Below are 12,669 nucleotides of genomic sequence, written 5' to 3' on the forward strand. Positions count from 1 at the left end.
CCAGGATTTTTGCAGTATATGATCCCTAAATCTGATTCCTTAGTTTCTAAGTTTTGTTTATAGAGCTTTATGCATTTGATATATTTGTTATCTTTTCTCTCTCTTCTTTTTGGGAAATAGACTTAAACTGTAACTTGTGATGACCAAATGAACATTTGGCCAGAATAAGAAAAGTGCTAATTCCCCGAGGAAGAAGTGTGCTGCCAGTATCACTCTTGGCCTGGGCTCAGCAGCCACAGAGGCAAGTCTTTTCCAGATTTGGAGTTAGCTCAGTGTGGAATCTGCATTCATGTGCTATTAGAAAGGTCAAACAAAACAAGACCTTCATGCTTTCTTGAAGCTTTTTCACCTGAAGATATCTATTGTGTTTTCACACGTTAAGTATGGCAGCCACTGCTTTTGCTAATGAAAAGAACCAAGACGCTGAGACTGTTAAGGACTTTTCTGACTGTTGAAGTGAGATTTAATAGCTGGGCTCCCAGGTGGACTTCTCACTTAATGTAGATGCCTGAAGGGCAGCCATCTGACCTAGTTGTCACGGTCTCCCACCTGAATGATGCAGGCACTTCAGTTTATGTGCCCTGTTTTACGTGTCTGCTTGGAATGACATACATCGTCCACTAGATGTGTGGGGTACTTCCTATGGAATAGGGGAGCGTAGCTGGGATGGGGACTGTAGATGTTTATATTTAGGTAAGACAAATCCATTACTGCTGTAAGGACCACGCTGGCTGCCCTCACATAATAGGGTGGATTTGAAAATTTTTTCCTGCCTCCTCTGATGTGACATCAGACAGTTTGAGTCACTAGTTCCAGGAGAAGTTCATGGCAGAGAAGCAGAGAAGTCACTTCTTCCCTGTTTCATAATTGTGTGCTGTCTGCAACTGTATAACTAGTTTCCTTTGTTTAATAGCAATTACTGTTGAGAAAGCACTCAGTTCCCAGAGTAATATTGGAAAAACAAAACCTGGCTTCATTAATGGTCAGGTAGGTAAAATTCAATTACCTACTCATTTCCCGGCCGCTGTGTTGGAAGCAACTAAATGTTGAAATGTTATTCATTCTTTTTTTTTCTGTTGACAGTGACAAATGATAAATAGAATAGGAGGGAAGTTGTTACTGTAATCTATCTTTGCAGGTGTAAAGCACACATTACAGGTCCTTAAAGCTGTGTAAGGAACAACCACAATGGGAACCGTGGAAAGCATTAATAAAAATGCAAGGAAGTAGTACCTTACATAATAGAAATTATTTAAAATTAATTCCAGAATTTTTTTTTCCATTTTCTATAGTTTTTTTCTTGATTGAGTTTCCTTGGAGTGAATATGCAGGAAATTAACTGCTATGCTTCATATAATCTGTTAAGAGAAGCTGACCTGGAATGTTTACACTTCCCAAAGTGAGCTGCATGTATTCCTTGGGTACCCATTATCAGGTAAATAAAGGAGGAAGGAAGTTTGGAATGAACATCAGAGAGGAACCATAAATGAATTGTAAGTGAATAAGGGCGTAATGTGAAAGGGTAAAAGGTAATCAGAACGGCAAGAAAGATCTGTATGTTAATCCTAGTCGCTAAGTGGCTTAAAAGAGGGAGGCATGATTGCAGCTGAGGACTACACCTCAGCGTGTCACTGCTCACTGCAGATCTGCAGACTGGGGTGTGCTCCAAATCCTGTGTAATTTGAAGTCAGGTAGACTCCTTGGCCACCATGAATATGGTGTAAGTGAGCTTTCTAGTCACAGCCACAATAGCTTGAGTTCAAAATCCAGAAAGCTTTTTTTTTTTGAGATCTGGCCTTTGAAAACATCTTCTGCAATCAGTAATTAGTTTTAAATTCTGTTATGGGTACACAAAAATCTTGAACTCTACTGTGGAGTTTATGATAGCTGCAACTTAACAAATCATTTAAGATTTTATACATGAAGACACTTAAAAAAATCTTTTCTCCTTATTTTTATATTGTGCGTATAGAGCAAAACCAATTCTAGTAAACCTGTGTTTTTGTGGGTTGATACCCCCCAAACTGTAAGTTTTTGCCTTGTAATGGTAAAAAGTTCAACTGTACTTTCCTGATTGTGTATTCTTGATTTGTCATCTTAGCTACACCACTGTAAGAACCTGTTATTATTGCAAAGCACTTCCATTCACTTGCTTCTTCTGCCCTCAGTATCCTGCTCCCAACTAGACAGCCTCCAGGTTTCCTTTGTGCCAGCTCTGGCTTCTTCCTCTAGGGCATTCTTCACCTTTTGGCTTTGTGGTTTTCTCCTTTTTCCTGAGTGACTGTTTCCTCAAAGTTTTGCATCTCTCCCTTTGCTGGTTTGCTGCTTCTTTACCTTCCAGTAGAGACTTTCTGCTCTCATCTATACTATTCTTTTCACTTTAGGGTGTTTATTAGAAACACCTCCCTCCCCGTTTTAATCCTGTTTTGATGTTTAGCATTTCTTTTTGCATTTACCTTGATCAGAAGAAGGTGGTGATGCTATAGAGCTCAAGGGTGGAAATCCTGCAAACCTCTTCCCAAACTTGTTCACCTGCTTTCTGTGGTGAACCTTGCAGAGCAGAGGGAAAAACAGAGGGAATCAGAGTATGTGATATATGTAGATTTGTCTGGTGGCAATTATCTCCTTGAACTAAAAAGGAGAAATTTAGGAGGCAAAACCAGGCAACAAGGCACTCAGATACTTTTTTTTCTTTTTTCATTAACTTTTTTTTCTGCCTGCCTGGAGAGCCTGATAATTAGTAATGTTTGATCGGTAAGGTTTGTTTCTTTGTGTTGGGTGCTGCTTTTCAATACATGCTCTGCAACTTAAGTATCTACCCTGCCTTGTTTTCCAGGAAGGGGAGTAGCACAGATTGTTCACCAGAGAGACAAAAATGGACTTTATTGGTAAATGCAGATACTGTGTTCTTCGTTCATGCCAAGCTGACTGTCCATGGGAACACTTAAAGATGGTTTCCTCTGCAAAAGGAATTAAGATCCATGAAAGATCCATAACTGGAAGCTTGTTGAATACAGGACATAATCATCAGAGCACATAAACACTGGCTCAAATGATTTATCTTTCCAGCATGCATTTTGAGTTATCGTACACATTTTTTCCCTCCAGAATAGGTTTTCCTTTTCCCCTAAAAGTATTATGTTACCTTTGTTTAGAGATAATGCAATAAGCTGGTAACGTTTGCCTAGACTGTAGGTCAGAATCATTAATTTCATATATGTCATACAGCACTCCAATAAGGCCACTTCCTCAGAGAACAACTGAGAGATTTTCTGTGCTAACTAAGATTTGTTCAGAGCACTGAAAAATGATTAAAAAGGTGAAAGAGGGCACAGAAAATCATGTAGCCTGTCCTAGGCTCTGCTGAGGCCATGCCTCACTGATGGAGGTTTATGTATTTTTAAACACTTCCATTGATGGAGATGCCATAATCTCCCCAGGCAAGTCACACAGAAATCACTAATAATTATAACACAGCAGAATGCAATTTTCCTTCTGAGAATTTGTTTGATCTACCGTTTGTGTAAAGACACACTCATAAAATAACAAATAGGCCGTGACATAGCACTTCTCTTTTCAAAGTCTACGTGTTTTAAAAGAATCATGAGCCAGTCCACCCAAAGCACGCATTATAAAAACACGAAGGGCAAAGTTATTTGTCCGTGTCTCCTTCACCTTTAGGGTCTCGCCTCCCGGTGCTGCCAGGGGCCGGCGCTGGCTGGCCCGATGTTTGGCCCCGGAGCTGCGGGACGGGACGGGAGGGGATGGGACGGCTGAAGCCGCCGCTCTGGAGCTGTCGGGGGCTCGGGAAGTGCCTCCCCGGGGCGCCTCCCCCGGCGGGCTCTCGCGGACCGCCCGGGACGGCCGGAGCCGGCAACGGAGCTGCCCTCTCCTCCCCTCGGCGCTCCGGGAGCCCCGGCCCGCGGCAGCGACCCCGCAGGAGTGCTCGCAGGTGCGGCAGGACAGCGGCCCCACCGCCGGGAGGCACCGGCGGGGCGGGAGAGCCGAAACCGCCGCCCCTCCGGCGGCGCGGGAGCCGCCTCCTCCTCCCGCTGCCGCCTGGCTGTGCCGAGGGGGGCTGCCGGCTCCTGCGGCGGGGAGGGGACAGCCGGGGGCGGGGTGCGGGCAGGAGTTGCGAGGAGGAGCGGTGGGGCCCGGAGGCTGCCGGGCGGGAGCCCAGCGCTGCCATCGCCGTCGGACGGCGGGTCAGTGCCCAGCGCCGCCGCCGCGCCGTGCGGAGGGAGCGGCGCCTCTGCCCGCGCCCATGGGGGACTCGGTGTTCAGCGAGAGGCCGGCGCTGCGCTACGGGGTGAGTGCCGGGGCGGGAAGGGGCTGCGCGGGGACGGGGCGCCCACGTGTGCCGGGGGAAGGGAGAGAGCGTCCGTCCGTCTGTCCATTCGTCTGTCGGTGCGCAAAGGCGCGGAGCCAGGGGTTTGGGACAGCCTGGCTGCACTCCTGTCCTCTGCCAAGACTCCGCACCCGCCACGGTACGCTCAGCCCTGCAAGGCAGGGCACCGAGCCGGAGGCTTCCCCCCGCTTTCCTAAGTGGGAGTGTCGCGCTTTGCTGGACATGACATAAAAATGGATATACATATATATATTATTTTCAATTAATAAAAAAGAGGGCGGCGCGGTGCGAACCGCGGGGCAGCCGGGCTGCAGCCCACGGCAGCGGTGCCGGGGCAGGCTCTCCCCGGGGGCCGCTCCGGGGTCCCGCAGTCCCGTGTCCGGCCCGGCTGGCCCCGCATCTCGCCCGCGGGCTGGGGATGAGCCCTAGCACCGGGAGAGCTCTCTGGTTCCGGCACCGCTCCCGCCGCGTTTGAGATACAACACCGTACTTTATTTAATTTCCTGCACGAGAGCTGGTGCTGTTGAAAAGCTGCTGCACTCCCACCAGCCTTATTAGGAGCATTTTCTCGTTTGCTTGGGCAGAGAAAAAAAAAAGCCGCGTAAAAACAACCAGCTGCCTCCTCTCCTGAAGTCATAAATAAACGCTAGCACGAGTAATAGCATGCGAGGGCTGGTGCCGCTCTCGTTTGCACCCCTGTCAACGATGAATAATTTTATTGCTGTTGTTAAAGTTGTGTGGGAATTGTCAGTTGGAGCAGGCTTTCTTCTCGGGTCCTGGGAGCCTCTATACCAGCTGTTGGAATTGCAGGGTTGGGTTGATAAGTGCATCACTTTTGGGATACACTGCCACGTGTATTTTTTTTTCACTTGTTTCACTTTGATTCCTCCAGTATTGGACATTAAATTAATCTTTTTTAATGCCTTTTTTGGTTTCTTTAAAAACTGAACAATTTGGAAGAGACTGGTGGCGTTTTTTGGGCAGGAGGGGTTAATATCTGTCTTTGTCCAGACTCTTGTACATACTCACCTGTGGTTGTTAGTGCATTCAGCTGCTGTCATGATACGACAGCTTCTAGAGGTAATGGCATGTCTGCTAAGTTAATTAATAGAAGCAAATACATTTAGTATCATGTATGAGTACTGATAGTGATTTCACTGGGAATCTATTTGTCATATATCAGTGAATTGGAATCACTTCTTTTAATAGGGTAATTGCCCCGTTTGTATTTGGACACGCAGGAGACCAGTGCTGGTCACGTCACATGCTCGCTCCATGAAACGTTTATTACTTCCTATGATTGTGTTTGTCAGTCTGCCATTAGCTACTAATTACAAACACATTATTGTTTCTGTCAATTGGATGCCAGTCCATTTTTATGCCCAGAGCCACAGCAGATAGTGCATTCAGTTCAGGACAGCAGGCATGCAAGGGAAAAACAGGATGGCCAACAATCTTGGATGATCATTGCTACTGCTCTTTGATGGCTCTATATTTGAAGCAACAGGAAATTATGCACCTAGCAATAATACTTTAAAATACTTTTTTACTATTTTAAGGCGTATTTCAGTAGTAAAATAACGTCACTAGGGGGTAAGTGACATTTGCAGGTGATGTTACTACTTTCTTTGGAGAATAGGGATCTGGATGCTGTGCATTATCTGTGCAAGCATAGTCTTAATGTGAAGTCTATGACAAACTTAATTGAAAACAAATGGTTGTTGACCTCATGATAAGCTAAGACTGTAGATATTTCTTGCATTGAGGCCTTGGTAAATACTACTTAACTGTAATTTAGTACCCTTCTTGATAAGTAACTGCGTGGTGTAAATACAAATCAAGTTCTTGGATTGTTTTGATGACTATGAAATAAAAATTAAGCAGTGTTATAGCATTTAATAGCAATTAATTTATTGGCAGAAGAAATTATAGTGATTTCTATGGTGGGCTTGTCTTCTGCTTTTCAGGACTGGTAACTAAAATTTCATGATTTTTATAAAAGTGCATAAGGAAGCATCTGCATTATCATCTTGGTTCTGATTATCAGTGTGCTTTTGAAGCAAGTCTTCCAGTCTTCCCCAGTTGTGTGCCATGCATCATTTCTTGGGGTAACCCTCTAGCATGGGAAACAGCACCAGTTCAGGTGATGCTGATGTCGGGGGGATGTGCTTGTGATGCTTCCCAGTGTCTGGAGGGTATTTGAGCCTCAGGACTAAGCTGGAGTCAGCTTGAATGTAAACTTGGAAAATTCATATTGTTTGGACATTGTATCATCTATACCAGCTGCTTATCTCTGCAATGTGCTGCTTCCAGTGCAACATGAGAACGTAGTCATAAATCAACAGGGATGCCATTGTGATTTGAAGGCTTCATAGTGTATTTGCAAGCATAGCTTAAACAAACACAGACTTAATAACTTAAGACTGTTATGTCAGTGGGGATCATTACATCACCTATAGCATGTTTGATCCAGCATAAGTTGTGTGAGTGGGATGACGGGTAATTATGTCAAAAGTCCACTTCAAATTCAGCATTGATAATGACTCACCAAAAAGGTCCAGTAGGCAAAGCAGTAATTTTAATGAGCTGAAACATTGTTTTCAGTGAAAAGTAAGTTAAAAGAAACCAGCCCTTTGAACATGAATACAAATATCTTATTAAAGGAAAATAAGTGTAAAAAGTTAAAAAAACCCACTTACATTGGGTAACAGAACCAATTTTGTTTTCTTCCTAATATCTTTTCACTAGTCCAAAGACCTCTTCTCCTTTTCTCATATATTTATATAACATTTTTATTAAAATTTGCAGAAAGGTAAGTAATATCTCATTCTTGCTGTATGTTGCCTGGCCTAACTGTACCCTTTAATTTTTAGACATGAGTTAGTTTTACTTGCCCACTAATCATCCAGCTGAATTCACTGTGTTTTACAAGCTGGTTTTGGTATTTTGGCATTTGTCACTGATTCGGAGATCTCCAAATGTTCCAGGAACAATATGCAAATAATTTCATTAAAAGGGTGGTCACCTTCCTGACTCAGGATTTCTTCATGTTGTTTCCTCTTCCCCCCTCTCTCCCCCAATCTTAACAGCTGTTATGGGGGAACCAAAAGCTGCTTCATGTATTTTAGCTAAAACACCAGAAGGCAACATTGTACTTACTTTAAGACATCCATTGGTTACTTGAAATGTAGGGGTTTTTTATGTATGTGACAAACAGACTCAAAATAGCCTCAGCTGTTGCCCAATCAACTGGCCCCTCAGTGGTTCAAAGCAGGAAACTTGGAGTATGATCTGTTTTGGATATAGCCATTTTAATCTTAGTGGAGTATCTTTAATCTTGTTTTGTCTTGAAACATTTACCAGAAAGGATTTCCCTGAAGGGAAAGGACATTTTACCCTGATGAGGAAACTCTGGCTGTCTTTGACCAGGGAATATGAGAAAATGGGGAGGAGCTGGGTTTTAGAAGCGGCTGCCATGACCTGTGGGGTACCTTGGGGGATTCATCTGAGAAGATGATGTGACTCTTTCTTGGAGCCAAAAACTGGGAGTTCTGGCAGCCAGAGTGGAGGGAATGTGTGGGTCCCTGGAGGACACAACTTCAAGTGGTTTTAAGCTTCTGAATCTCTTGCTGGTAATTAGGTCACCTCCAATTCCGATATTGGACAGTATTTTGAAAAAAGAAGGGATTTTTCCCCCACACCCAGCAATGTTTGGGGTATTGTCTTGTGCATTGGCTCAGCTTGTGCCCAGCTGAGCCCTTGCTGGGGTGGTGGGCAGACTTGCTGCTCCCTCTTACCATCTTAAATCTGTCAGTCTGTGTGGAAGGATGTAGGAAACAAAAGAAACAGTTTGCAAGGGAAACTATGACACTAGTGAAGCTCAGAATGCTTTTTGTACACAGAGGGAATAAAAAGAGGATAATAGACATTTTCCTCCAATATTCTAGTTGTAATTGTGCTAGTTTTTACTTGTGACATTGAGATATTAGAATAATTCAAAGTGTAATAGTGAGATTGGTGATGCTGCTGTAAAACTCTAAGATGGAACTGTAAAAATCTCCTTATGAGGAGGACCCAAGAACTGACATCCTCCTGTGGGCTTGCTTGCGTTTTGCAAGAATTCACTTTTAAAGAGAGTTGTTTGCCTTTCTGATTTCCAGACACGTCGCCTCATGTCTTGAGCCTTCACCCACTCACAAATTTTACTAACAAAATTACATGCCCCAAGCAGACCACATTTGTTACCATGATTGTAGAAAATCCTACAAGTAATTTATCTTACTGGACTAATAAGTGTTCTGCCTTCACCTAGACCATCTGACTGGTTTCTCTCTCTTCCCAGTGGCCTTGCCAGCAAGAAACAGCTCAGGAGCAGACTGAACCAATGTATACCCGGATTAATCATAATGTGTTTTTGTACTCAGGTTTGGTGAGGTGGAGGACAGGCTGTGGGCTTGAGAATAAGTTCTTGCCCACTGAAAAAAAACAACTCAATCATCTCTGCTTCACAGAAGGTAGCTGCTTATTTTCTCCTATTTTGAATACCCCAAGGCAAAGTTAACTCATTCAAAAAATTAAATTGCTCTGTAGGTGTTGTTTTCAAATTAGGAAATTGTAAAGAAAACTTTCAGCTTGATCAAGTAAGCAAGCTTGTCTTTACAGAAGAGGCAATTAGCAGTAGAAGAATGGTTAAATGTCAAATTTCTGGCATCCGACTCTTGGATTTTATTCATCAAGCAGTTATGCTAACCTCATGCATGTTGAATGTCTTGGAAAAAGGAATATGATTTCTGATCACTGTGAAGCCCAATGCTTCATTCTTCATTTGGGTAAAATTCCCAGTGACAGTGATGATTCATGCTTACACTTCTGCAATATTTGAAAGTACTTTTATTGCTAATCTCTAAAGAGCATATATAAATATAGGAAACAAGCACTCTGTCACTCAATAGTGAACAGCAAAGCCAAACTTTGATTGGGATTGATGGAAACTGAAGTGAGTCCAGCTGGTTTTTATCTGCTGTGCAAAGTGGCCATGAGTTAACACCAAAGAGCTGGAACAGGAGAAGACAGGAAGCAAAGAGCTCTTCTATGTGTCAGGCTTTTAAAAAGTTGCAGGAAGTAGATTTCCGTTCTGATCAGGTTCTATTTTTTTACAACTCTTGAACTCTTTATGTATTCCTGTTGCTCTTCAGAGACATGTGGATATGATTGTTCTTACTCTCCTGTGTGCAGGAGAAAGATGGGAGCAGATGCAGGTTGAGTTTGCCTGGGCTTGCTAGGTTAGGTCCAGAGCCACATATGGTTGTATTAGTCTGTGCCCATATATTGTGCAGGAAAGGAGGTGGCCTAAAGTATGGGAAGAGTGACCACCCTGTATATTAAAAGCAGGACATAAATCTTGCTTTTTATTCAGTTTCTCTGCCTGTCTTTACATAGCATAATCTATCCCTGCAAAGCAATTACTGTTCTTGTAATAGTACTTACAAAGATGCTGTTTAATAAAACTCTCTTGTGAGTGGACCTTCAGGTTTTCTCTTTAGAGGGGCATACAGTCATTAGCCTCAGATATGTTGGAACCTTTTGCTGGGACAGTTTATGCTGGTGCTGCTTCTCCAGGAGGAGATTTAATCAGCCAGCAGTAGTCCTTCATGAAGCTGCTGGGTAGTTGAGGTTTTGGGCTTACGATGCAGAGGAGGTTTGCCTGAGCAGCAAGGTCATGTGTGACTAAAATCAGCAACCTGTGCCTGGAATGAAGGTTAGCCATGTAGACGAAGTGCAAGATGAGGATTTTGGTCTCTGTCATGTCCTTTTTTGGTGATTTTTTGAGCAAGGCTCTTCTCCAATCCTTTAATTTTATTTTTTTCCCCCGTGTGGAAATACTTCTCTTTCTGAAGTGGAAGTACATGCTAACCTTTATAGGTTCTTCAGATGTGAAGGTGGGATAAGTATAGAACTACCCTAAAGTAAAGATGCTGGACTCCACGTGGTTGATATTCCCCGTGGAGGCTGATGGTTTGTATTTCAGTTCTGTTTCCCAGAAGCTTTTTAAAATTTGCAGGTACGTCTTCACACGTTTCTCAGCCTGAAGAGTGAGGTAAATGGCAGATGACTGAGGTCACACATATATATGGATAGTGGATTCTACTTTTATTTATCATCAGTTTCAAATCCATTACCTTTTATGTGAGTGTCTGCATAGTATTGTGAAGAAGGAGATTACTTACTTGAGTGATTTGTTTCTGTACAGTTATAAATAGTAGTTTTGCCAGCCACAGCTCTTCAAAATTTCATGTATATTTAGAATTTCAATCTCAAATGAAAATGACACCTAAGAAACAGTCTGGTGTACATGTTGTCATGTAAACAGGGATCTTAGAACTTCTTTGATTCATATGCTGAGTACCTCTGTCATTCACCAAGTAGTATTCCTGTGCAAGGGCTGTTTGCTGCTCTTGTTCTAAAGGAATATCAGTACCTGCAGCAGAAATACAGCTGAATTCTTAGTGACTTGCAAAAGATGTATTCAGAGTTCAAATCTCACACTACTCCTGCCTTTCTATGACATTCGAGAATATAGAAAGACATTTCACTCCATGCAGTGCAATGGCTTTTTCTTGTCTAGAGAATAAAGGAGGTATGCATGCATTGTATTGCTTAGAAAAAGAATCTGACAGCCTTTCTGTAAGAATCTTTGGCTGACAAGTCCATATGGTTCACATTAAGTTTCTCTAAAGGGGTGTCAATCTTAGGGCTCCCATGGGAGATACCTGGATCTTATCAGGCATGGCTGACTCAAAAAGAAAAGCAAGTCATATTTTTTTTCTTTCTAATTATTGCTATATAAGTATTATTGTTAGGGCACATTTAAAAGGATTTTCCAAATATATCCTGTCCTACATCAAAAAATGTTAGGAATTTCCCATGGAAAATTGAATATTACGACAATACTTAAATGCACTGTATTTAGTGTTCATTTGCTCAGGGCAACCTAAGTAAAGTTTGTGTTTGTTCAGGCTGTAGTGCCCACAGGTATGCAGGAAAAGTAAGTTCTGTTCTTAGCTACCTGCAGGATATTCTGCTGTTATTTCATACTTGGATGCTTTACATTTTTGAAGCAGGTGGATGAAGCTGTGGAAATTATAGCGAAAGCTGTTTATATTCATCATACAATGGAATTGTTTACTTTTAAATGATATCTCATACTTTTGTACATTATTTATATGAATCTGATTATTGGTCACTTTTGCTTTGCTGCTGGGAAGGTAGATGATCCAGTGATTTTATGACTACTTCTATGCTGTGTAATTTCATTAGATTGGAGACAGTCTTCACTGGTTTTGTTTACTGTAGATGATCAATTTTTTTGAAATCAAGCATCTTGAATAGCTAAGTATGCCTATAGATACCTGGTGTCTACTACCCAAATTTTGGCCTGAGTCTTATCTTCTGAAACGTGCAGTTATTTTCTTTTGGTGTTGATACGGGTATAATATTTGCAAAGTTTTACACATTTGCAAAGTTTTACACATTTGCAAAGTTTTACACATTTACGAAGTCAGTTGCATTGTTTGGAGTCTCAGATGTGATTTAGAGACCTAAAGTAGGTGGTGTTTAATGTTGACTGTTTTTTCCTTTTGCCTCTTAATTTGTAAAAGGTCCTGTTATGCTCATCTATACGTGACTTGGCATATAGATCCAGTGTCCTTGCAGACTGAAATTCTCGTTTGTGTGATTACTGTATTTTTTCCAGTCTGGTCCTATTAATAAATATCCCGAGGCTTGCAAAGCACTTTGTTTAAACACAAGCTGTGGAAAAGAATCTGAAGATCATTGTTTAATAGATGGATATTAAGCTTGCTTAAAAACTTGGAAAAGTATTTTTGCTTTCCAGGTGGAGGTCTTGAATCAGCACGGTATGTAGTGCTATCTGTATGGAAACCAAACCAAACTCATAAACAAATTGTGCAGGAAGAAAACCATAGGTACTTGCAGCCTGGCCCTGTTTTTGCTGAATTATGTCCCAGCTCTTGAAACAGATGTTGAGTCCAGCTTCATGCAGAAGCCACACCCTCCGTTTCCCTTGGCAAATTGTCTTGCATTCCAGCGACCCTCTGGGCAAAACATCCTTTAATTGGTACTGTGACCTTAAATGTTTATCTTTTTCTCTCTGTGGTAAATTGTTCTTGTCCTATATCGCTGCAGCCTGTCATTAATATTTGCATACTGTGATTATGTACCACTTTAAATGTCAGCTTTTACAGCTGCATATATTGAATGTTGGAAATGTTTCCCTTTTCAGTGAGGGTTATCCTAAATAA

General features: G+C 42.2%; 1 protein-coding gene across 3 annotated transcripts in view; it reads left to right on the plus strand.

Moving 5' to 3' along the window:
• The window catches only part of ARHGAP6 (Rho GTPase activating protein 6), a 310,649-nt gene that overhangs the window by 148,198 nt on the left and 149,782 nt on the right, over window positions 1-12,669 (plus strand). The window contains exon 1 of one of the 3 annotated variants that reach the window (XM_071562561.1): window positions 4,135-4,309. The exons of the other annotated variants lie outside the window; for them this stretch is intronic. Coding sequence (XP_071418662.1) covers window positions 4,265-4,309 — 45 coding nt within the window. The 5' untranslated portion in view covers window positions 4,135-4,264. Of the gene's footprint in view, window positions 1-4,134; window positions 4,310-12,669 lie in introns of those variants that run through there. 3 annotated transcript variants of the gene reach the window in all.

The sequence above is a fragment of the Pithys albifrons genome, chromosome 1, assembly GCF_047495875.1.
Source record: "Pithys albifrons albifrons isolate INPA30051 chromosome 1, PitAlb_v1, whole genome shotgun sequence".
In the NCBI taxonomy this organism is placed as follows: Eukaryota; Metazoa; Chordata; class Aves; order Passeriformes; family Thamnophilidae; genus Pithys; species Pithys albifrons.